The sequence below is a fragment of the Pagrus pagrus genome, assembly GCF_965226575.1.
Source record: "Pagrus pagrus genome assembly, chromosome: 12".
NCBI classification, from domain to species: Eukaryota; Metazoa; Chordata; class Actinopteri; order Spariformes; family Sparidae; genus Pagrus; species Pagrus pagrus.
In genome coordinates, this window is record NC_140196.1 from 11,775,448 (window position 1) to 11,802,375 (window position 26,928).

The 26,928-nt window shown below is 40.2% G+C and overlaps 1 protein-coding gene across 6 annotated transcripts; it reads left to right on the forward strand.

Annotated features, from left to right (window-relative positions):
• The first annotated feature begins 1,839 nt into the window (after positions 1-1,839).
• dtna (dystrobrevin, alpha) lies at positions 1,840-26,643 on the forward strand. 6 transcript variants are annotated; one of them, XM_084370023.1, is made up of 23 exons: positions 1,840-2,250; positions 7,189-7,256; positions 8,140-8,220; positions 8,304-8,517; positions 8,837-8,922; positions 9,434-9,588; positions 9,695-9,800; positions 10,291-10,457; positions 10,677-10,801; positions 12,947-13,030; positions 13,275-13,355; positions 15,604-15,699; positions 17,380-17,461; positions 17,783-17,877; positions 19,508-19,621; positions 19,825-19,921; positions 22,092-22,115; positions 23,618-23,777; positions 23,864-23,953; positions 24,037-24,130; positions 24,259-24,376; positions 24,501-24,539; positions 25,401-26,643. In XM_084370023.1, the coding sequence occupies exons 2-22, from the start codon at positions 7,190-7,192 to the stop codon at positions 24,516-24,518; spliced, it is 2,154 nt and encodes a 717-aa protein (XP_084226149.1). In that variant the 5' UTR covers positions 1,840-2,250; position 7,189; the 3' UTR covers positions 24,519-24,539; positions 25,401-26,643. The 6 variants fall into 6 exon arrangements, with proteins under 6 accessions (XP_084226149.1, XP_084226148.1, XP_084226150.1 ...); XM_084370022.1 differs by lacking the exon at positions 1,840-2,250 and adding an exon at positions 3,569-3,713; XM_084370024.1 differs by lacking the exons at positions 1,840-2,250; positions 22,092-22,115 and adding an exon at positions 3,569-3,713.
• The last annotated feature ends 285 nt before the right edge of the window (positions 26,644-26,928 follow it).

Genomic DNA, 26,928 nt, shown 5'->3' on the forward strand with positions numbered 1-26,928 from the left:
TGCTCGGCAACAAGGGGCAGCGGGAGAGCTGCGTTCAAGAGCAGCAATGGAGGTTTGCGTTTTTGTTTAGCAACGCTGATAGGTGTTTCCTACTCGTTTTATGTGATGTTAGGCACATTTTGTGAAGGCATATGACAGAGTAGGATAGAATTATTAATGGGGGAGTAAATGAACATGAATTTATTTTTAATTTAGATAATTTTCGGCAATTATAGTGAGGCTGTCAGATGTGTTTATTGTCTATAGAACTGTAAACACATTTATACTATGAGGCCACAATTATAAGGACTATATGCTATTTTACTTTTTACTGCTATACAGTAATTTATAATATGTTTATGATTATTTGGTTTGATCATAGGCTAAAAATCCAAGTAACATGAATTATTTTGGGTAGAGGTAGATCGATTGTCAGCCCTGGCCAATTATCGGTGCCGATATCCATTTTTTTCCGATTATCAGTGTGACTAATTTGTTTTTTGTCAGATTACCGATAAAATAAACTAATTTAAAATTGTGCTACTTTGGCTCTGATGCAACATCCTCTCACACAATGTCCCACCTACAACAATATCTGATTGTAACACATTCACAATTAATGGCCTATAATCACTGTATAATCTGAATGTAACTAGTAACTAGAAAGTAACTAGAAACTAAATGTATCAAATAAATGTAGTGGAGAGGAATTATAAAGTAGCGGAAAAAGAAAGTAGCTACTCAGGTAAAGTGTCTCAAAATTGTACTGAAGAACGGTACTAAATCATACTTAGGTTTATTTCATCACTAGTTGTTCAAAATTTTGACAAAAAGAATTTCAATTTTACTGAAAATGAATATTTGTCCAAATATTGGTCTCCTTGATTTCTAATAATCTGTATCAGCATTGGCATCAGCCCTGAATAAGCCATATCGGTCGACCTCTTATTTTGAGATTCACCTGTGATGCAGTTACACCAATAATAATAAACTGTATTTGTATGGCAACGTTTCACGCTAGAAATGCAGCTCAAAGTGCTTTAAATTTAGCTCAAAGTGCTCCCACTAATACAGCACAGTACCAGCCCACTGCAAACATTAATTGGACATTTCTTGAGTGGGTGTCACACAATGTTTGGAAAGCTAAAAAGCTCAAACATAGACCAGCTCATATGCAAAAATCATATCAAAACTATATAGCTATGTTTTCATATTTAATGTGTGTTTGGAAAACCTCTGCAGTCTAATGATTATTTTATTTACTAGTAGTCTAAACTAGCAGTGAATGGGGGTCACAGCTAACATATACACTAGGGATGCACAATATGGATGTGTTTTCAGCTGATACCGATGACTGATAATTTCACATTTTTTTATATTTTAAAAAGAAGCTCCTAACCTGTAGTTTATGCAGAACTGAGTGTAAGAAAGGATAACATATAGAGAGCAAAGATAGATGTAAAAATACAATTTCTTGTGTGTTTTTCCCTCCTCTCAGAACCTTTAAGGAGCTTTTATTGCAAACTGCATTTGTGTTGTCGTCCTCTGAAACTGTAAAAATACGTTCAGAGCCAATGTAGCACATATTTATTTCCTAAATGTAATATAAATATAAACTATCCACTATAGAGATGCATTCGATGTTTTTCAAACCAACTTTGTAACAGTTTTATAACATTTCCATCATTCAAAAAATATAAAGAAATAAATATAAAGAAAAGAACAGCAGTTAAACAAAGATCTGTCGGAAAGTGAATTATTTTTTTCATTCACAAAAGATTTACTGAAATAATTTATTCCATGACGTCATCTTCCCAAAGCTGCAACAACAGCAAGTGAACGCATCTTTGCGTGACCTCCTCTGTGAACATATGCGAGTAAACCTGCCGTTTCTCTCTCTCTCTCTCTCCTTTGTTTTCCTCCTCTCGTATCAAAACTTTAACATTTTGCAGCCGAAGCACGCTGACGCAAGTGAAGAGATTCCGCATTACGTCATCGCAAAGGCCACATACAGGAGGCGAACGCTGCCTTGTGAGCTCTGCTCGGCTCGGCTCGGCTCGGCTCAGCCAGTACGCTGCCCGAAAAATTTCCACTACACGAGCTTTGCGGGAGAGCGGCGGCGGCGGCGGCGGCACCAACGACGGCCGCTTCGTGCAGTGATGCAGCAGCCTACACCAAAGAAACCCTGATCGCACCGCGGGACACGACCGGCTGTCGGCTTCCTGGATGGAAAACAGTGATGTTGCATGACATGCCTCGAAATAAACACTGGTAAGTCTCGTGCAAGTGCTGCAGCTGCTGGAGGAGCGACCTTAACCTACTTTGTCACTCTGGGTGAGATGAGTTTGTCGATCAACTTTGCAGCGATAGACAAACAAAAAAAAAGGAGGATGTGCGAGGAGAGAAACATCAGAAATGCAGTCGCATGTGCAGGGAGACATTTGTGTAACAATGAGACCTTTTGTCTCTCGGACACACAGGTGTCTCTGGTGTGACAGGTGATGCCTGAGCTGAGTGTTTACCATAAGGAGCCTGTTGCCTTTTCTTTCAGCCCCTTTTTCCTGCCTTGTACAATATTCCTGTGGTGGAATTTTTGTCTTTCTTCATATCTTGAACTCAATTCAAGCTTGTGATTGAAATGCAAAATCTGTGTTGGCTATGACATCACACATTTACACAGGCAAACACACTGTACTATTGTGAGCAAAGAACTCCAGAACAGCACCAGCACCAGCAAAGCCGTAAATGTGTAGCTGCGCTCTCAGGGTCCCCAAAGTTTTGGCCTTTTTGTAGCTGAAACCATGGTGATCATCAGCACAGGGACCAGAGAGCAGACATCACCGGCTGGTACTAGAGAGGAAGGGGAAAACTGTTAAAGCACAACATCTCTGGCTACGCCGAGCTCCTGCTGATTAACCTTAAGTCAGCGCCGCAGCGTTTTTTTTTTTATCCGTCAGGGGATGGGACTTGGATGCCAGTGTAGTTTATAGTCCGTGATGTAAAAATAACTCTGGCCAATCAGTGGTAACAGCTGCGATGTACTGTACTGAGCCGGCCAAACACAGATTGCTCTCCAACTTCAAGTTAGTGCTTGTGTTTGGAAATGTTGCATGATAATCTGTTCCAAGTACATCAAGCAGGACATGAATTTACAGCACAGTCCGCTCTGTTTTATGGAGCTGCTACAGAAATAGCCTAATAATGTAAATAATTGACTAATAAGGCTTTTCTTTTTTGTTGCTGGCCTGACATGCACTTGAACGCTCGGCCAACAGAAGCCCGTGCAGCATTCAAAGACAGAGTGAGTCATTACCGCGAGACCCTTATTTTGCTTTTGGCAGTGCCTAGCCCCACCAGTCTCTCTGTAATGTTAATGGCATACGATGATTTTCTCTTTTAAGAGCAGTTATTTTCTCATGTGACAGTGCCACAGAGGAAGAGTGATGTTTGCTGGGCACATGCCAGGAATGAGGTTTGGGGTCTGCAACTAGAGAGCCAGTAAAGCTGGACAAGAATGTGAAGCCTTCTCATTTGTAGTTAAAGATAGAGGCAGCACACGCTGTATCCTAGCTGACAGTTTCTAATTTCAGATATGTTCAGTGTGCCCCGTACATTTGGGCTGCTTTTGTTGTAATGTTTCCGTGTTAGAGGGGAGTTTGTGTTTCTTGAACTTGGCTTTGTAATCACTCATCTCAGGCGAGTGTAAGGAGTACGACCATGGTGCTTTATGAGAGGTATGTTGATCATCTTGTTGCCTTCACCGTCCTACAGCCTGTATTTGGCTGTGCTGGTTTAATATCAGCTCTCGCAATAGATTGTATCAATCTCAGTTATTTCTGAGGCTGGAAACAGACCGCAGAAGGTCACGTCGCTGGGACTCAGGATGTGTTTACTTGCAATGTGGAAAGGATATCAATGTTAATCTATAAAATGGTGTATATTTGTACACTTCTACATTTATTCACTCTGTAAGTGATGAATGGGCTTGCATATCCATTACTATGAAGAGGACATTGGGACTACTGGCTGCCTGACACTGCTGTATACATCCATACCTGCTGTTTACTGCTGGTGCATTCATCATCGCCTTATAACTGGTGAAATACTCATTTATTATATTTGTTTTTACAGGCTTCTCATTTATAAAGGTGCATTTTGTCGATTGGGGAGGAAATTGTAATCAGAGGAGAATGCCTAAACAAACTATACAAACAAACTCTTAGTTTTCATAGAACAGAAACAAATAAACTGAGCTTAAAGGACAACACAGTTTCATACTGTTTTACTTTGGCGGACCCTGCCACCTTCAGAAAGTGTTCTGGGGACAAGGAACAGCATGTTTTATTACATTTAGGAAATATTAAATATTTCTATGTTTACATTATTGACTCATTAATACTGTAAATATTGAATTTCAGAGTTTGAATTTCTTCTCCAAAACTGCATAGTGCCCCTTTAAAACCTGTGAAGATGACTGAATGTTCTGTCTAGTCATGAAAATATATAAGCAGTTTTTTATATATATATATATTGCTCATACTGCTCTGCTGTGAGGTAATTTTCTCAAATACTCCACGATTGATTCTGTAATTCCAGGTTAATTTATTAGCTTAATCTAAAATCCCTCTTAAACTGGATTTCAAAGATTCCTAGAGCTCCATAATCGACCAGCCTGTGCCGACTGGAAATCAGAGCAGCAGGAAGGAGAGCAAAAAGAGGGAAACGTATGCCATTGTTTGCTTTTAAACACTAGGTGAATTCTAATTTCCACACCGTGGGTCTCGACAGCGTAACATTTGGGTCTCCCAATTACTGTCAAAGTAATTTGAAATACCATGCCTGAATGACCGTCTCTTGCAGAAAAAGTGTTTTTGAACCACTCGCCCAAGAAGTGCCACCGTGCTCTCAGCTATCATCCCATCCAGCGATATATCACAAAAGATATTAACTCGTGAGAAAAAGTTTTTCTCGACAAACTTTGCCCGTCTGCAGTGGGAGGTGTAGTGTGTGAGTGTGTGTGTGTGTGTGTGTGTGTGTGTGTGTTGGGGGGTGACTAGCACTATGTTTTTACGAACCGAGCGGCTGGGATCTTTGCTGCCATGGCAACAAACCACATGACTAGGTGTATTAGATTGCCTCGGACAGAGTGCAGTGAGGCATGGTGTGAGCATTCTCTCTGCTGCTCTGCCCCTTTGAAAGTCTTGTCCTTGTCTTACTTAAGTTTTTCTGTACCCCCCCTCACATTTCTGATAAGTACTGTAGTGTGCTACATTCAATTTGCAAATGTATTAGAAAGAACTGAAAAAGTGAGGTCAGTGTGTATTTACCAGGGCCGGAGGAACCTGCTATGGGGCCCCGGGGGTAAAATGAGCTGTGGTCTCCCCCCCCCCCACCACCACCACCAATATTAGTATTTAATAATTATGTTTTGGTAAGTTAATCAAGCACACATTGATTGAGGGAATGCACACGACAAGCTCAATATGACGTGAAATAATAAAGGTCTTACCATTTCAAGATAAATTTGAACTGAAGGCCCCTCTATGAGACGGATACTAATTCCTGTGTTGCCCTTAGGCCCCCTATAATTTCTGTCTACACTGTGCTTCATTTATTGACTGTTCGCTAGACCCCCTCTCCCAAACAGCGATTGTCCGATCACAGCTTTGCAACCATAACTCGGCACAGCTGGCCTGTCAAGCTCTGGATTCCTCCACATGTTGAAGTGGTGTGCACAGGGCTGCAATAAGAACATTTTATGTTTTAGTTTGAAGGGTGGGGTCCTAAATTTAGCCTTTCCAAAACCACAAAATCCCAACAGCAGAAGTGAATGCATTAATTAGTGTGTTTATCTGCTCTGTCTTGAACTGCAATCGTTAGCATTTCCCCGCGATCTCGCCTACATAAAGTTGTATCAGTCATACTTCCAAAGCCAGAGCATATCATTAGCTGGCTCCATTCATTTGTTCAATTATAAGTAACATTAAAAAAAGCGGCTTTCACAACTAGAACATCTAGTTTATAGCATGTCTTAGTTGTGTTGATGCTGCTCCTGGATGCTATCAGAGTTCAAGCTAACGTTAGCAGCTCTGTCCCGCTCTTTAGGTAGGTTCACACTCCAGCAACTTCAGGCTGAGGATGCTTACTCTTTGCCTGGATCATGCAGCGTTAGCTTCAGTCTCTTAGCACAATATAATGTTTGTCACCATCAAGTAGATATTTTAAGGTGCAATATGTAAGAATTTTAGTTTCAAACATTGAAAAATCAACTAAAACGATCGACAGACTGTGAAGAAATATCAGTTTTGATGTTATGATCAGGCACCTGCCTGGAGACCTCCTCCTGGCAGTCCAAAGCTCCTTCTCTAAGGGTTTAAACCAAACCAACACTCCCCCAGCGCTTTGAACTTCCAGTCTGGACCGCTAGCTGCACGGCTAACTGAGCTAACAGCAGCTACAGTTGATACCAGTTAGCGTTTATCCTGGTGATATGCTGCCCCCTTTTTGTTTAGAGCATGTATTTGACAGGCTGCCAATTCTCACATATTGCATCTTTAAGACCCTCATTTATAGCGCTGTCATTCTCAGAATAGTTAGCTTGAGACTTTAAAAAGTCAGTCAGAGTTTTCAGATAACTCATGGAGCTCACGTTAGCTTAATTAATTAGCTACAACTGATAAAAATCTGCCAGCTGTCACATCAGCCAAAAAAATTAGACATGGGGAGCTGATTTTGTCTGCTTCTTACTGAAATCATGAACCCATTATTTAAAAAATTCCAATAAATCTTGAGGGATAAATCTGCCGCTGGTATTGTAAAATGCATACAGCTAAGGAGGATCAGTGCCCAGTCAATCGCCACACAGTGAACCTGGAAGCTTTGCGTGGTTGGAAATCTGGCATCAGTAATTGCCTCTAGAACATCATGTACTGTAATTATAAACTGAACATTATATACTGTAATGGTCAAGATTATTTAAAGTGAAATTAACACACGTTATTGTAATGTAATGTAATTATTACACAAGTGGTGATTGTTTTAAAGACTCATTATGCACAGTAGTTTAATAAATGCTTCTAAAAACTCACTTCAATAGGAATAGGAAGGAATCGGAAGAGCACGGTGATTAAACAACACCTTAATCTGAACTGTGTCTGTTAAAAGCAGGGATACGCAGCCTCTGACATTGCTTTCTCTCCTCTTGATCAGAATGATTGAAGACTACGGGCAGAGCGGTGACAACATGGCAGATAGAAGGCAACTGTTTGTCGAGATGAGTAAGTGCTCGTAGCCTCAGCCCATCGTGATCTATGTCAGACTGTTCTACTCACTGACCATAAAAATGGCAAATTCTTCTCTGCAACTTTCATGTAAATCAAATATCATGAAGATCAAGTGTACCCGCTAGTGTCACCCAGACTGATTACTCGAGAGACACCAGTGTGACCTCATTTTTTTTTTTTACACCATGTGGAGGCACACATCTATGGAGATGCAAAGTACACAACATAATATAACCTTGAATTTTTTAGATAGTACAATTCTTTTTAAGATTCAGTGCTTTTCATCGTAATTCTTCTTCAGTGTAGTTCATTTTTATTTTAAAATATCCTTTGTATATAGTCTGTTTTTATTGCACATCACCATGTTTCCGAGTGACTATTTTATTTCACAATGCCAAGGCTTAACCTGTGTCAAAGGTCCATACAACATATGAATTTAAAGCAGGTTATAATCATTTCTTGTGCTTATACTAAGTGAAATAATGATTAAGGTCAACAGTCCCCTTTATCTGCATGAAATTGTGCACACTCATAGATACCAGCCACCTAAATACGTCAGATATTTTTCATCGAGATCCATGCATTATTAGTCGTCCCTGAGAAATTTGTGAGACAATGTTATAGAAAGTGAGAAAAAATGTCTCATTATCCGGATCAGCCAATAAATTGTATTAAAAAGAACTCATAATGTTGACCTGAGTTATAGATTTATGTGGTTATTTCACAAAATGATGTTCATAGTGATCGTATGATGTCTTATTTCATAGTGTCATTTGCTATTCTAATGTTGTACACTTCACCCTCCAGACTTCCACATTATCTGTGAACTAGCAGTGACATTTCCAGTGTGATTTGATTATGAGTAACTCTTCCTCAGGGGCTCAAGAGTTGGATTCCATACGATTATCGACATACAGAACAGCCTGCAAACTCAGATTTGTGCAGAAGAAATGCAATCGTGAGTATGATGCAGTGTACATTTAACTACATCACTACGCTCATAGCAGTTGTTTATATTCAGTCTTCCTCTTTGCTCTCCAGTGCATTTGGTTGACATTTGGAATGTCATCGAGGCTTTCCGAGAGAACGGCATCAACACCATGGACCTCAACGCTGACCTCTCTGTGGCTCGTCTAGAAGTGGTGCTGTCCACCATTTTTTACCAGCTGAACAAGCGCATGCCCACCACCCACCAGATCATCGTGGAGCACTCCATCAGCCTGCTGCTCAACTTCCTGCTGGCAGCCTATGACCCGTGAGTAACACGTCACATGACAGGCGGCGGCCGCTTGGGCGCTTTCACGTCTTGGGTTCTGACGTGAGCTAATGTGGTGTGAAATGTGACTCGGAAGTGTCTGCCAAAATGGAGTGAAAATACAGACTATTTACCTTCGTCGTGTCACAACATGTTCGTGAAGAGTGCGAGAGGTGCTAAAAGCCAAGCTAAACATTTTTTAAGACCATGATCACTGTGATTCAAGTTTGCCTTTAAAGGTCGTGCTTTTCTTTTGGCCTTGACAGCTCCTTTTAAAAGAATCTATGACCTTAATGTAACATTTCTATGCTCCTTTTAGGGAGGGCCATGGCAAGATATCTGTCTTTGTTGCGAAGATGGCCCTGGCAACCATGTGTGGAGGGAAAATTCTGGATAAATTAAGATGTAAGCAACACAACAAATCCTTATTTTACTTTTAATTGTGAAAAATGAAATGAAAAACACCCATTTTACCTGTAATAAATCAGCTAATTGTCTCTGTAAAGTTCACACAGTTTCGAGTCTGAGTGCTGCTTCGGAAATTATAATACAAGCTTATTAGTGTCTGTATTATCTATATCTCTGTCTGCTCTTAGTCTATTGTTCCTAAAAGCAGAAGCAGTACTGGCCCAGCTCTTCATGGCTGGAAGAAGTCATTATTCATTATCTGAAGGATAGAGTTTATTACATAATGTACAAAATCCGTGGGAGCAGTTGCAAAGGCTCGTGAAATGGGGGGGGGAGTGCTGGTTTGCTGATGTATTATAACAATTGATTTGAATAACTGCTTCACTTTGATTTGTTTTCACAAATAAGTGGGATAATTGTATTGTGTAAAACTGTAATTAGCTGACTGTGGTGGCAACTGACAATTAGTTTGATTCATTTGTGTAATGTCTGCTCGCGTTGTTCCCAGATATTTTTTCACAGATATCAGATTCTGCTGGAATAATGGCGTACCCGCAGTTTGACCAATTTCTGAGGGAGGTGCTCAAATTACCTATGGCGGTTTTTGAGGGACCTTCTTTTGGTTATACTGAGCAAGCTTCCAGAACGTGCTTTGCGCAGCAGGTGAGGGCTCATTAACCACCGAGTGTAATAATAGTGAATCTGTGAATGGTTTTGCGTCGACGCTGTGGAGGATTGTTTCCTGTTGAATCTCGCCTCTCCTCTGCAGAAAAAGGTCTCCCTCAATACATTCCTGGATACGTTGATGTCAGACCCGCCCCCTCAGTGTCTGGTGTGGTTACCACTCATGCATCGGCTCGCCAACGTGGAGAACGGTAAGACACCACAAGGAATATTTAGAAACGGGAGAGCTAGCAGGGGCCGGGAGGATGTAAAGTTCAGCCTTGCATCGTAATCTTGACTCACCATGCGCACAAGCAGCCAAGCAGACATGTACAAGGAAACACACACACACACACACACCTCCAGTGATGATGACCCATGGGGACCTTACACCCTGCGTATGAGTGTGTGTGCTTGTGCGTATTTGTGATGCAGTCATCATCACAAGTCACCTCCAAGTGAGCAGGAGAAACACATCCACAGCACGCTGGAGTGGTGCTGCTTTGCGCTGTTGAAATGAGATGAATGTCGCTGTCAGAGTGGACTCGATCGCACATCTGTCCTTAAATTAATTGGAAATTAATCCTCTGCTAGTTGTTATGTGCAAAATATCTGGTTTTACTATCACATCTGTCTGTGTGCATGTGTTTGTCCATCTGCGTGCCTGTGTGTGTCTGACCCCTTCTCCTCTCCTGCCTGCAGTCTTTCACCCGGTCGAGTGCTCCTACTGCCATACTGAGAGTATGATGGGCTTCCGCTACCGCTGCCAGCAATGTCATAATTACCAGCTCTGTCAGGACTGCTTCTGGAGGGGGCATGCCAGCGGTTCCCATAGCAACCAGCACCAAATGAAGGAGTATACGTCATGGGTAAGGAGAGGAGAGGGGAGGAGGAGGAGGAGGAGAGGGGCGGGCTGAGGGAGGTGTGTCTGCACTAGACCAGTCGTAGCGGCTATTTTTTGCTTCGCTTCACCACAATGTGAGGATGCTGAATGCTCGATGCAGGTGGTGGTGTTGCTACAATGATGAAAAGAAATGAGTGTCCACACGTCCTCAGAATTGGCCCCTCGCTCCTTTGTTTCTCTCCAGAAATCCCCTGCTAAGAAGTTATCCCATGCCCTCAGTAAGTCACTGAGCTGTGCATCGAGCAGAGAGCCTCTTCACCCCATGTTTCCTGAAATGCCAGAGAAACCTCTCAACCTAGCTCATATTGTGTAAGTTCATCTTCTTGCTTTTTTTTTCTTTATAACACTGAAACAATCCAGTTCTGTATTCCTGCAGTCAGAGAGCTGTGTTTATTTCAGAGCCTCCTGCTCCACGTTTTAAAATGTTTGAGTCCATCCCTCAGCTGATAATTATCTTGTTGCTGCCTCGAAGTCTGAAGTGATTCCAGTCAATCTCCTGGGTCAACTGATCAATGAGGCTTAATTATAGCCTTGGGAATGATTGTAATCTGCAACACTGCAGCTACCTTTTCCTCGACTTGACTGATGGTTGTGTTGTTTAATGAATAATGAAACAAAACCACAGACTTTGTAGCAAGCTGAGGCTCCTTATTAAGGCTAAATCAGATATAGGAACACAAGGCTGCTTCAGGTGCAAAATATAGTTTGTTCTTTTACCTTCAAATCAAAGGTAAAAATTGAAATTCTTCCCTTTACGTGTTTTATAACCCTTAAAAAAGCAAATTATTCCAATTAAGGCAGCCAGTTTTGTCAGACTACAACTGAATGTTGATTGTAGAGACTGAACAATACTGGATTTTTGAAGTCCATGATGATATCAGTATTTAAGGATTAAAACATCTGCTGATACGTATCAGTCTATGTAGTTTTTTTTGCATAAACAGAAACAATTGTTGATAAGGATCCATTAAAAGATTTAGAATTAAAGGTCCTATATTGTAGAAAGTGAGATATTTGATAATGAATCAGGTCTAACTATTTCATACAAAAATACTGTTAGAGTATCAAAACGCTCCATCCACAAAAAAATGCAAACATATTCAGAATTCCTGTAAGTTTGTGATGTCACAGTTATACAGTCAGTGTCCGAAGCCTCAACCCAGCATGGCCGTGTTTTGCGAAAACACTGGCAGAGCTGATGCAGAAACACAGTGAGCAACGTCTGCTCAGACTTGTGAGAACTGACCAATCAGCGCAAACTAGGCTTTTTGGGAGGGGCGCCTTAAAGAGACAGGTGCTATAATGGAGCATTCAGACAGAGGGTGGATAGAGGTGCTGCAGTAATGGACAATATGTGAATAGATAACCAAAAGAAATGTACCTTTCTGTAAACCACAGATATTGTTGATACTTTAGATTTTTTGTTTGTTGGAGCGCATCTGAATCATGTGGCCGATACATTAATTATTTTTCAATTTCGTTGACGTCGCTAGATAGTGAATTTGGTCTTGGCATAATAAATACCATCTTAAAGTCCAGATGATGGTAAATGGAAGTAAAGTTCAAAAATTACAAAACGTAATTATAAGAAACTGTAGAAATATAATGACTTTATACTAGAATCCACATTTGCAGGTACCCGTAATCCACATGTAGTTTGCTAAGCTTCATACAGAAAGTAGTCGTTAACACTCAGAACTGTGGTTTCATGGTAAAACTGGTACAATTGTAACATCATCACAATAGTAATAAAGCTTTTCTCAAACTAAGGTCTGGCTATTGAAATGTAAATACACACATATCATGCAACTATACTCCAAATGTGAACTGTCTGCAATAAACTACACTCAATGTTTGTCAGACTACGTCAATTGTTTGTTACTTATTGGCTGATACCAAAATCTGTTATAAGATGATATCTTGTTTTTTTTCTTCTTAAAATGACATTTAGTGTAGTCTTTGCTGGGCTGATTGTAATAAATTATTTTCATTCCTTTTCTTGTTCTGTATATTCCTCAAGAGATACGTGGTGAGTTTAACTTTGATTATTTAACACATCTCAAAATGTGTCTTTGTACACTTTTGTTAATGTAGGTTTGAATCCTTTGTACTGTCCTAATCATATACAGTGTTGTCAAGTCCTATCCACCCTAGTTACTGACAGTCACTATTGTTCATTTCTTTTGAAACACTTGCTGTGTTTGTCGATCATTCCCTCCCCCTCATTGCATGTTTTCATTGTGTACCACACCCTACGCGACTAATTATATCTGACTTTGTTGCAACATCCTACATCAGTTCATCTACAGTAATTACCGAAATTCAGAGATTATAAATTTGGAGGAAAACCGGAAAGATTGAAAGAATGAAAGACGAACAAAGAAGAAAAGAATATGTGCCGTCTCTGTAGCATAAAGAAACAGATTAAAAAACAAACTTTTGTTTCCCATCCAGGCCACCAAGACCAGTGAACATCACCAATGACTACTCACTCTCCCACTCCATGCCGACATCAGGGAACCCTTACTCCACCAAAAAGTGAGTGCAACAGCTGAACAATGGATGTCCTGGATTTTACTGCAGATCCTTTCAGTTTGCCATGCTCCCTAAAGGCCCCTTGCCCTGTAGACTCTGTGACCCACACTGTCTTTATTTTCTTCTCCTTTATTTCCCAAACTGTGGTGTGTATGTGTGTGTGGGTGTGTGTGTATGTGTGCGTGAACATTTGTGTGTCACCGTGGTTCTTCTTTTCTTTGTGGTTTCTTCTGCTGAATGTAAATAGCTTGCCTTACAGCAAGAGTAATGATGTTGAGCAAAGAAAGCCCTTGACTGGGCCTGCTCCACATCTGTTGAAAGGGAGAGGGTAAGTGACACAGGTGTGCGTATGAGAATGCCTTTGTAGCTCAAATGCATGTGTGATCTAATATAGATAATAATCATGGGGCATAAACCGGTGTGCTTATCGTCCTAAGGAAACTAATAGAGAACCAGTTTTCTTATGGAGGGGTTTACATTGTTGTACTCGAGGGGCTATTTCCGAGACGCTACATGAAGCATGCATCATAAAGATCATTGGCAATTATTTTCGAGGGTGTCTATTACAATCTTTTTCATTCACATAGAAATGGGAAATACTGTTTCTAATGTGAGCAGCTTTGAATGATACTCTCAATCGCCTCTTTGTTGAAGCTGTAGCAGTTAAATTGTAGACATTCCCAGGCTCATTGTTTATGATTTATGTGAACAAGTTCAGATGAAATGGGATTAACTTTTTTTTTTAATTCGCTATACGTATTTGCCGTACAGTTTGATCCTGATTTCTTTAGTAAAAGGCTGCTGAGCTCCTATGCACCTGCGCTTGCAGAAGAAGGTGCTTCTTTAGGGAACACTACTCCCTTTCATAGGTCGGGCTGAGTGACAACCTTCTTTAGGTTGTTCTTGATGTTCATATAGCATTCATAGCACCTGACTGGTTATTGTTCAAACAGGCTGAAACACCATATAATACAGTGCTTTGACTGAGGTTGACTGAATGACTTTTGCCCTGATTTTGTTACCAACCAGCTGGAATATACACTTAAAGGCAATGGCTGTAGTGATGGGTTGGTATTGCACTTTCATAAAGACATATATCCTCATCCTTAGTCCTTTATGTTATTCAAGCTACCCGACATTTCTCATGATGCAACACAATAAACTTCCTGGTAAATGGCCACCTCTTTCAAATGTCATACCCCCAGGTTGTAATGCAAGCTGCACTTACCAATATTTTTATATTGACAATGGATTTAATGACTGTGTGTAATGTGAAAGGGGGTTGCTCATAGAGGCAGATTATTATTGGTAGGTCCCCTCAGCTCAGCTAATTGTTTCGGTTTTATGGCCCACGACTTGATTGTTCTATTACTTTTCTCACGCAGCAAAAACCTCTGATAAACTATTATCCGCCCAGCACCAAATACCTGTACTATAATACCAGATCTAGTGCCTCCTGTGCAAGAGCTTTTTGCAGCATTGAGGAGAAAGGCAATGTACGCCTAAGAGATGATGACTATCCTACTGTAACAATATGCCTATAGAGACGCAAGCTACTAGCTATCCATTAGCTTAAGTTGCTCACAACCAGCTTAATCTTTTCTGTGTTGTATTATTTCTGCTAATTCACCCATCAGTCCACAGTTGCTACGTTAGCGTAGCAAGGACTGCCATTTCAACAATGATGCACCGAATTTCTTTTATATTCTAGTTATTTTGAACATTTAACTACCACTAGTTAAAACTGCATACGCTACTGACCTTGTAATGTTGTTGTTAACGTGTTAACAACAAGCAAATACGGTTTAGCGAATCCATTTTTGTGTTTCTCTGCTAAACATTAGCTTGTGGCTAGCGTGCATTGTAGCCATCATTATGAGGTCAGCATGCAGTAGCTGGTGGTTTTTGTAGCTCCTTTGCTAAATTAGCTTGGTGGTTTCTGAGCTAATGAATGTAACCAGCGAACCAAGTCAGCCTGCTGGTTAAAAAAACAAAATGCCAGTTCTTCAGGTTCACCGACTCACTTATTTCTTTTACCTTTTAAATGACTTTCTTATTGGATTGACGGTGTGTTTCTTTGTTGTTGCTTTTGTGAGACATTTCTGCATCGCCCCTCCATAGCAGTAGGTTGCTATAGGGGCTTGTGATGCAGGTGGTTAGCCTCCATAAATAAAGGAGCTGTACATCAAAAAGACTGCATGCTTGACATGTCTTGAGGGTAGATTTTTTGACTCAAAAATAATGACTTTCAATAGTTTTAATAATAGAGCACTGAGTGATTGATGCTTGTAGAATGTAAACAGTGCACGTAGCTTTTAGAGTCTTCCTTTTTTTTTTCTGGGCATGTCCTTAATCGTGCTCCTAGCCTTCATCAGTGTCTCTCCCAAACATAATATGGCCTTGTGTCTCTCTAGTCACCCATGAATGGCTGCTTTTCAGCCTCTCTCCTCCTCTTCTCTTTTGTTGCTTTCTTTCCTTCTCTCCCCCGGCCTCCTCCCCTCTCTCACCCCCTGTCCCTCTATTGTCACCTGTGTAATGTAATGTTTTATGCTTTGTGAAACCCTGCACTGTTCCAGGTTGAACTACAACCTCGATGTTGCCGATAGACTTGCTGACGAACATGCTCTGATAGGCCTCTATGTGAATCTGCTCCAAAACAACCCCAAAACATGGTTAGTTGGTGTGGTGCTGTGTTTGCCAAACACCGGTGGAAACTATTTGCTCTGCTGAACTGCCACCTCGCAATCCTTCCCCTAATCTAACCTTATTCTGAGTGTGTTACAGCCCTAACGCTGCATGCTGTCAGTTTTACAGACTAGTCTTCTCAGCTTTAGTGTTTTAGTCAGCAGCAATAGTTGTTCCTGCCTGGTTTATGCTCAAAATGGTGCCAGAGTTTATTTCTACCGAGACAGAGGTATAAATTAGATGTGATTCTTTGCTCATCTTTCATATTTGAGTTCTTAAAGGCCCAGTGTGTAGGATTTAGAAATAATGCTCCTTATTATGTTTTCATTAGTGTATAATCACCTGAAACCAAGAATCGTTCTGTTTCTGTAAATTAGAATCAGCCTTGCGGGTTATTATGGATCCCACCAGTTTTCTTGGAAGACCCTCTCTTCTCTGATTGATACAGTGGTTTGTGAACGCTAGTTTCCCCGGTAAATACACTGACCTCTTCAGCTGTTGTAGCTGCAGTGTCGTCGGCAGCCCACCGTGCAGTCACCTGGCCTGTCCACTCTGCTTAGCCCAGAGACACACTGGGAGCAAAGAGCTGCTCCAGAGGATGAGTGTCTCCGAGAGGAGCTGCAGAAGACTGGGAAGAATGCCAAGGTCGAGAGGTCAGTTTGTTTACCGGGGAAGCTACAGCTCATAAACCACTGTATCGATCTCCGTCTCTTCTCTCTTGTTGTCCTGCAGACAACCAGCCAAGAAAATCTCCGTCAGAAACTTGTTGGATGTGTTTAGCACAGAGTACGAGGAGTACGGAGCTGTCAAGGCTAGTTACTTATATAGGTAAATCAGAAATACTTTATTGATCTCCGAGGGTAAATTGGCAAATAGTTTCATATTTGTCATGTTAAAACTCTTATTTTCCAAATGCTTAGTGCAGATTAGTTCAATAATTGGTACCTAAAACTTGAAAACCACTTTTAGGTAGTGTTTTCCTGAGACTTGACTGCGTCCTTATAAGGTAATAACTCAAATGAGTTTGGTGTGTTTGGTCCAGTAACTCTCATGTAAATTTTTGAAAAGCAAAACTGATGTGTACGCTGACTGGTTTTTATTGTATAACTGGGAATATGGCTTATTCTCTCCTCATCCCATGAATATTGGGATGCCTGTATTTTACTGTGTGTGTGAGTGCACTAAAATGCTTGTGTGTGTGTGTGTGTGTGTGTGTGTGTCATTTGTGCTGGTTGCTATATCATCCATCATTCTGTCTCTCTGTATTATATTAGCAGCTCTGTAGATCCCCTCCATGTCCATCTGTTTGAGTGGATTTGAGTGCTTTTACTGTATGTGTGCTTGCAAGTACATAAACATGTTTTTTCATCAGACTGTACAATAACCCCTCTGGTCTTTAAATACAAGTGAACAATTACTCCCCCCCCCCTTTTATATAATAACCCAACTTCATTTCTGCTTTTGTGGTTTTACATAAGTAGCTTAGCATGATTACGCGAGCCTCTGTTGTAAAACTTATGAAGCTTTCCTGCCAAAGAACTAATCTGACTCTTTAATAGCTAAACTTTCTTGGATTTTTTTTCCCTTGCATTTCTTTCCTGAATCTGCTGTAGCTTGTAGTAACCGTTTCATGTTGTGACCTCCATCTCTATTTTCCTCTTGGTCAGTTTGCTGGAGAGCAGTAACCATCAAGATGAAGAGCACAGTCTCATCGCCCGCTATGCTGCTAGACTGGCTGCTGATGCTGCGGTGAGATACTGTGTATATGTGATATTTATTGCGCACAATACCATCTGTGTCCCCTGCCAAAGACCTGTCATTGATGAGAAGAAAGTACCTTTGGGATTTCAGGCCTTCTTATTGTTAACATGATGAAGGGATTTACAGGTGGTGATCATTTCAAACCTGACTCGTGTGCCTGTTTATGCTCTGATCAGGTCTCGATGGATGGCTGGTGACTTGACTGTTTTGTTCCCCCTTCCCTGTGAGATATGAGATAAGGTAGTGGATGACATCATCCAGAGGTAAAGCCAGCTCACGTGACTGTCTCTTGCTTGGTTTCACCGACAGGCTCAACAGCAGAGGGTCCCCACAGACCTGCCCTGCTCTCTGGATGCCAACAAACAGCAGCGGCAGCTCATCGCCGAGCTCGAGAGCAAAAACAGGTTAGGGATGACTGCCTCAGTGAGACTGTTCAGATCTCTTCTGTTTGTCTCTTCTCTTCTTTTTTCACCTCCGCAATAAGAAATTCACCTGGAGAATAAAGGGAGTCCTAGTCTGACACAACAAACGCATTGATCACTGAAAGCTGCCATTGTTAAGATTATGAGCTTTCATTATTAGCCAAGGTATGATATTTCTTTACTGGATATTAACATTTTTAAAAAGGGGAACTAACTTTTTATATGCTGTATAAGATATATGTCATGCAAGGCAAGTAAAGGCAATTTATTTCTAGAGCTTATTTCATACAAAGGCAAATTCAAATTTAGGCTCCATACCATACCTGTGCTTTTCTTACGATGACACGTCACAAATACCTGTTGTGAAGGCCCATAGTGTCTTTCACCTCATGCTTTGGGGTTTTCTGCATGTAACTTTACAGTTTTAGTCCACTCCCACCACTTTCATACTTGCCCTTCCAGCACCAAATGGAGGTTATTGACTAGCTGGTTACCAAAATGGAGCATTTATCGGTGCGTCTGCAGGTCCTAAAAAAATCTAAAATTGTGTTAAATTCATATTTTTCAAACGTTTTTGGGTTGTCCGTCCATGTCCATCTGTTTAATTCTCGTGAATGTGATATCTCAAGAATGCCTTCAGGGAATTTCTTCAAATTTGGCACAAATGTCCGCTTGGACCCAAACGATGAACTGATTAGTTTTTGGCGGTCAAAGGTGAAAGATCGAAGTCACTGTGTCCTCACAAAAAACATTTTTAGCCAGTACTCAACCATTCATGTGATCATTATGACAAGATTTTACAATAATGTCTTATCATATGAAATGATGACATTTTATATCCAAAAGGTCTCACCTCACTGGTGCGTAGACGCATACAACCATGAGGCAGTATTTCATTTTGTAAGTCAATGAGTCGAGCTTTTCTGCGTTAAAGTCCATATTTCAGATGTGACAAATCTTTAAACCTACCACTGAGCCGAATACTGTCCTCTTGCTTTATACTTGCTCTTATCCGTTGGCAAAATGTAGATTAACTCAACTCCCTCTGATAATAATGTTCCTACATACAAACAACTCCCCACAGGAGCAAATATGTATATACTACATACCTTTATACTTAACTGCAATTCATGAATAAGAAAAAATGATGATTCGTCAAAAAAAAACTGTCTTAAATGTGGTTGAAAATGATCTTTAAAAGGTCCTAAAAAGCCTTACAGTGTCTGATACCTGCAGACATGATGATTTAGCAGCTAAAGAGTCAAATATTTCCCTCAGGAGTTGGTAGAGACCAAAAACAGCTGAAAGAGAGTGAATATTTGACTTACATTTATCAAACTAATGTTGCTCCATTTCTGCTTGTCGTGTAAATAACAGAGGTGATGAATGTTCACAGTTTGTTTCTGCTGCCCCCAAGTGGACAAAAAAAATCAGTCATTGCAGGTTTAAGTTGAGATGTAAACATGGTCAGATTTGGACAGTGCTTACATACACTATATATACACGTATATGCCGTTTCCACATATTCTCTTTTGACTTAAGATCTTACAGACAAACCAATGTCTGCAATGTAACCTGGTTTTGTAATTTTATACATTCGTGCCTGTCACAGAGAAATCCTGCAGGAAATCCAGCGGCTGCGCCTTCAGCATGAGGAGGCCTCCCAGCCTCCACCTGACAGGGGTCAGCAGAACCCCACTCTGCTGGCCGAGCTACGACTTCTCAGGTAACTCCTTGTGTTTATAACAGACGTTTTTGCTTTGGCTGCAATTCGGCATACATGTTGTAACTGCTTACCTTTTTTTCCTTGACAAATTGAACAGCATATGTTAGAGTCTACAAATGCTCGTACACTGTTTTTTTTACCGACATTGCCGTTGACGTGACATTCTGGTATCATGACATTGTACAACTTGTTTCCTCTGTTAGGCAACGCAAAGATGAGCTTGAACAAAGAATGTCTACTCTGCAGGAGAGTCGCAGGGAACTCATGGTGCAGCTGGAGCAGCTAATGATGCTTCTCAAGGTACCACAGACGAGCCTTTCATCTCTCTGACTTCGCAGTGCTCGAATGCAGCGTACGGTTAGGATTGCCTTCATGATTACTGAACGAGCCCATTCTGTTTCCTGTGGGTAACAGTGAGGCTGTGCGTCTGTTTCAAGTTTGCTCCTTAGACAGGATCAGTTCTGTCGCAGCTGTATATTGTATTCATTCATTCAAACATTCATTCATACTCAAGAGATCATTGAGGGGACACCCTCATTCACAGTAGCTGTGGTTCCATTGACAATGTTTGCTGGATCTGATCAGTCTCATCTGATTAAGGTGGTTACATGAGGCATTTTAATTCTGATTGGACTATTAGGGTCCATGTAAACACAGCTAATGACATCGAGTCAATTACAGGAACAAGAAAGTGAAAAAACAAAGCAACAATGAAGAGAAACAGTAACAGAGAAAGGCAATACCATTATCAAAATCATTTTAAAAAAGCATTAAAAACCATTCGATCAGTGAAAATAATTTAATAGATGAAAATACAATTATGTAAAAAGTGGTACAATTTTGCAATTAGGTTAGATAATTGTTTTGGTGAATTAATACATTTAAAATATTGATCGAAGTTGGGAGGTTTAAGATCTTTAAGGATTTCTTAAATGTCCAAAAGGTATAAGTAAGTACATTGATTTTTTTAGGAGGTGCTGTATTTTGTTCCAGGAATCAGGTAAATTAAAAGCAGCTTTTCCAAATTTAAGCCAAACTCATGAAGAAACATGAAGGAAGAGCCAGTCAGCAAAGCATGTCTGATAAAACCCATCTGAGTGGCAAAGCAGTTCCGAAAGGTAATATGGTAATTTTCCAGTAAGGGTTTTATAGATTAAAAGAAACCAGTGAGTATTCAGTCTCTCCTGAAGAGAAGACCACCCAGCCTTATCATATAAAATAAAGTAATTGTGTACTATAAACGTCATTGGTAATAAATCTTGAGGCAGGTGAAAGACAGAGTCCAGAAGATTTGAAGAGGACGCGTGAACGTAAATCACATCAGCGTAGTAAAGACTGACATGAAAACTTGTGGTTTTTGTGTCGGTGGTAAGCAATATGGCCGGATGATGAATTCCCCTTTTGTTGCAATTCCTCCCAGCTGTGGGTGATCACTCCAGCTAATGTAAAGCGAATACTGCACTCTGCAGAGAAGGGAACATATGAGAAATGACCCAACATTTCCATTAGAGGGCGCACATCTTTAATAGTCAAAAACTGCTGAGGCCTAATTTGTAATTCTTTAACTTTAAAAATTACAGGATATTCACATATATTTTGAGTTATAGATGAAATATCTGCTTTTGTGTGTTTCTCTTCTGACCAAATATAACACGTATGATGTAAACACACCTTTAACGGCATTTTACAAAAAGTATTATCAAGTTGTTAGTCCTGTTCAAAGACCTGCCAGTGGATTTTTAGGTGACACCTTGCTCAATTGCCGTGTCAAAAGGATAAGTCCGTACAAAATTGAACATTCAGTCATTATCTACTCACGTCTGGTGAAGACATTTCTGTAGCATTCTCTGAAAGTAGATGGGGACTTGTTTTGAAACGTAAAAAAACAAACAAACATGAAATGGCTCCATACAGCTCTCCTGATGTAATCCAAGTCTTCGGAAGCCCTAAGAGCTCAAACAGATTTGAAAGGACATTATTTACACCCTCTTTTTAAACCAAAATCGTCACTGTAGCGTTAGCACGCAGCTCGTTGGAAACGGGTGCACGTATGCCCTTCACTAGCCATGTAAAGGTATTTCAAGCTGCCAGACAACAACACCAGACAGACAAGTTAAGAACAGGATATTGAGTCTGGGATTATGCTCCATCACACTTTACAAGCCAACGTGTCTTCCCCCCCGTCGAAGAAGGCTAACCTTTGGTGTGAGGATCTTTTCTGCAGCCAACAGGACAGGAGTTCCTCAAAGCCTGCTTAAACTGCTTACCGCACTGGCTTAAGTGGGCAGGATATCAATCTAATTAGCCTGAAAGGATCAATGTTAATCCATTAAACTTGCATGAGGAAGCCACATGATTGTCGCCTCCTGGAGGAAATACTGATTGGTATTTTTTTTATTTTATTTTTTTTGTAGAAGTACTCAATGCAGTGTGGTTGTTGTTTCATGAGCCATGAAATATTGTTTTTCAGCTGGAGGAGGAACGGAAACAAGCTGTAAGTGTGAAAACTGTGAAGCAAAAAGAGACTGAAGCTACACTTGGATTCAGATTTACTGCATGTTTGGAATAAATACTCAGCTGTTGTTGAGTGAAAACTTTTGTCTCTCCACTGCTCTGTGATTCTTCATTTTAATCTGAAATGTGGAGACACATGGTGTTCACCAGACAGCATGAACTTGTTTGGTTTGGTCTGTGGGAATAATTAGAACGGCTCTTTCGAGAGAAAAAAAACAGTTTTAACAGCATGTCGACTAAACGCAGCTTAATGACCCCACATACCATACATTTCTAGCATGTGTGTAATGTTTGATACTCATGAATCTATTAGGACAAATGAGCTTCCCTGCTGACCCAAAAAACTGTTGACCTCATTTGTTTGGAACTGCTTTTTTAAAGGGACAGTTCACCCCCAAAAAAAATCAAAATACACATTTTTCCTCTTACCTGTAGTGCTATTTATTTATCTGGATTATTTTGGTGTGATATGTTGCTCATAGAGATGTCTGCCTTCTCTCTAATATAATGGAACTGGACGGCACATAATCCAAAAAATCATATTTATCTTCCCTCTACCAAGCTACACCAGCCAAACCATTATCGCGCAGAAGGAAACGTGCATCTCCTCATGGATGAGAAGCTTGGATGTAAACATTAATGCCATCCTCCTCGGCTGAGCTGTAATGTTGGCTAGCCTTTCGTCAATGAGTAGATGATGCATGCTTCCCTCTGCACAGTGATGCAGTTGACAGGTGACTTGCATCAAAAGAGTCTAGATGGATATGTCTAATATGTTTTTGATTTTGGGGTGAACAGTCACCTTTGCTGTGATTTGAGCGCTGAAAGTGACAAGTTAGTTGTTGCATTACTCATAAAGGTTTTCTATATTATATTCTTCTTACAGTCGTGCCATAACAGCATGTATTTCCCTCTTTAAAATGCCAACAGTGTCACTAGTTGCAGTGATGGAATGCATCTAAGTACATTTACTGTGGTTAGGTACCAATTTGAGGTACAACTACAGTACTTTTCCTGAGTATTTCCATTTTTTTTGCTAATTTATACTTCTACTCCACTACATTTTGGAGGCAAATATTGCACTTTTTACTCCTCGACATGTGTTTGATAACTTCAGTTACTAGTTACAGTACATTGCAGATTACAGGCTTTATGATCGCCAAAGTAGCATTTTAATATTAATTTATTTTATTAAAAATCGCATACAAGCATACAGTGTATATACATACATGTAAATATATGTATAATTTATTTTTACTCGTACTTTTTGATTGACTTGACTTCACTGTACTTTTACATTCATTGCCAGAAAATTACCTTTGATACAAGTAGATATAATATCATCAAAATATCATTGGTATGGGTGACTTTTCACTTTTACCAAAGTAATATTTTAACACGATATCTGTACTTTTACTCAACTATTAACTAGTTTAAACAACAATGACTAGTTGACACTGAAATCACCTGTATGTGTTGCAGACTCAGGGTCCTGGCTCTCCACGCTCTTCCCCCAGCCACACCATCAGCCGGCCGATCCCCACACCGATCCACTCGGACTCTGCCGGCACGACCCCGACTCACACACCTCAGGACTCACTCATGGGCGTGGGAGGGGATGTTCAGGAGGCCTTCGCTCAGGGTAACACAGAAGCATTCGTTTGTGGATATGATGTCCAAAGTGTGGTTAGAAGCTGTGTCTGATCCCATTTTAAAACTATTTCAAAGGTCCAAGGAGAAATTTGAGAAATGACCTACTCATTGCTGCTGACTCCATCACCAACACAATGTCATCGCTGGTTAAAGAACTCAATTCAGGTAAAAATAAGTCAATAAAAAGCTACTTTTTTGCTTTTTTTATACATACAGCAGCTGAAAAAAAATGGTTTTTTTCCCCACAGAGGGTGGAAGTGAGACTGAGAGCACTGTGGATTCAGACTTTGGACGTGGTGACCTATTGGCCTCTTCAGACCCCTTATTCACATATAAACCAAGGTACATACTCTTCCACAGCTTATCGATTACTGCAGCTTAACCCGGCAAACTTCTTTGGCTGTGTCCTACCGACAGTTGATTTGCTTTTCAGGTTTATTTCAGATCTTGTGTCTTGTTTTCTGTCAAAGGAGTTCCAGCGCTGCAGAGGAGGAGAGCTTTGAGAACGATCTGGAGCAGCAGCTGGAGGACGAGCTCAAGTTAGAGGAGCTAATGAAGCACAGGCAGGAACCAGACAAGACATGCATGGTGAGACTGGGATGGAAGGAGAAGGAGGCATATTGTGTGTTTTGAATTATTAAATTAATCCTTGTTGATACTTGTCCTAACCTGCTGTGTGTGTTTTGGCGATGTGCTGTATGTGTTGGTTCAGGTGACGCTGCAGCAGTGACCGTGTTAGTTCAGGTGACTGGTGAGTATCCAAAAGTGTCAGTCTTTGACTTTTTACATGAACACTTATACTAACACTAATATGAAGCATACAAAAATCAAACTGTAATAGCACCAGTTGTGTATATACAGTCCATTTATGACTACATACACAAACAGTGCTCATGCTCAGCTGCACTTTGCATTTAGCACTAATTAGCTAATCTTAATGTAAATGTTGGTGACTAGCATTGTGTCTTAATGAGGAAGCCCAAGCGAGGATAACTTTGGAAGCGATCTCTGTTCATTCTGTCCCATGGTGTAGTGCATTAAAACCCAGAAGACATACTCTGGAAAATAGGTGAATAAAAAAAACCCTTTCGGTCAATTATGATAATAAACTCAAGCTCCTACACAAATTAAATGAAACAGGAATATGTTAGCTACTACACAATAAGATTAGGCTAGAAAGCAAACTTATAAATGTAACTGCAGGGCAAAACACAGATATGTCTAAAAACGATGTTGCTTACCTCTCGCTTTGAGTACAATAGCAAAAGGGGAGAGGCAAAGGCGGGAGACATCATATGTAAGGGGACCCACAAAAGTCAAAGTCTCACACCTTCCACATCAATCAGTAGCCCACATTACAGAGAGCAGTTAGAAAATATTAAATATTATAATAAATTGCTTACATGCCACAGTATTACGGTTTCTACCTATTTTGGTTTCTCAAACCAGGATAAAGCTGAAACAGAGATATGATACTCAGAGCTGTCAAAATCCATTGTTGTGTACACATCGGCCAACAAAGCCGATTCTGAATCCGATATGTTCTTTGCTTTATACGTTGAGCATTTCCATTTCATCGAGCTGTTCGTAACTTGTTCCGTATTCTTTACAGGTGAGCAATATGAAAAGCAACAATAGTAGACGACACTGGACGAGACAACACTGGGCCGACACTACAGAGCACTGAAGATATGAAGAATTTAAGTTGAAGAAATGGCTGAATCCAACCATAGAATACATTTATGTAAAGATATATTTTTTAACCAACCACATATTTAAGGTAAAACTGTGAGCTGATGTAAAGAGATTAATTAGTGAGCTGTCTATGATACCACAGGTGCCATAAAAAACACATGACTTTTGGGGAATTATTGCTTAATTTGTATCGTTTTTATATGATTTGTCAAACAAATGTACAACAACACTGTTAGTACAGGGTGGCAAACGCGATTCTTTCAAATTCTCATGTTTCTGAAAAACAGTCAACCAGGTTTAAGTGTTTGTTTGTCATCTGATTTAAAATATAAACTCGAAATTAGGTCAGAGTTGCAGTTATGGATGATAACAGTTTGCAATATTTTGTAAATGTATAACTCCGACAGGTTTTACCACTATTCCATAGATTTCTTACTGTTGCTGTCGAGTGGCTTTTGTATTGTTTTTGTTTTTGGAGCAGGCCAATCAGATATGTTTATTTTATTTGATACATGAGTTATAATAATGCACACTGCCTTAGCTGATTGGATGACCTCTCAGAGGAGCTCATTCAAACTGTCAACGCAGCATGTAGCTAACAACAAAACAGACATGTTCAGCAGCAACGCTAGCTGGACAAATGAGGCTAAACTCATTAAATCTGATGCTGGGATGTGATTTTGTCTACTGAGGGACTTAGTTTGCAAATATGTACACTGTCTACATATAAATTGTCAGTTAAATATAAGATATAGGAGGATTGGTTCTAGTATCTTGGTTTAAAATACACTGAAAAAGATGTAACATAGAGACTTCCAAATCACTCAAATTCAAAGGTTTACACTGGCAAGGGCATTGAACAAATTGTGTTTACTACCAATGGTTTATGAGTTAAGGTTCGACCATAGATCATTCGCCATTGTTTCATTTATTAGCTCTCACACACAAATCTCTCTGTGTGACTTGCACCCCGACATACACACTCCTGATGTATTTCCTGAGCGTGCGTGAAACTTAACTCAGTCACTTTGGGAAAAAGGTGGCAAGCCAATCTAAAATCATAAATGTGTGAAATATGTCTAGTTTGATTTTTGAGCAAGTTCATAGCAGTGATTTTGCATGGTGGTGATGCATAATAAAGTGTTGACACAATATCACAATTTTTGCCTATGAACTCCTTTTTCTCTTTCTTTTTCCATTCCAGAACGGCACACTTCAATTGGCTTGGTTTGGCAGTGCACATTTATTATCTGTCATAAATGCACTGTTGGCTGCCCTCAACCTATTGTCTATAATTCATCACATAGAGCCACCATCTGAGGTAACATAAAAGCAGCCATCCAGCACTGAACCTCATTCATGTGAAAATTAGGACGGAGAATCTTGCTCTCAAGCTCATGCAATATTACCAGCGTATGAATTAACTCATATTAGTCTTTATTAGT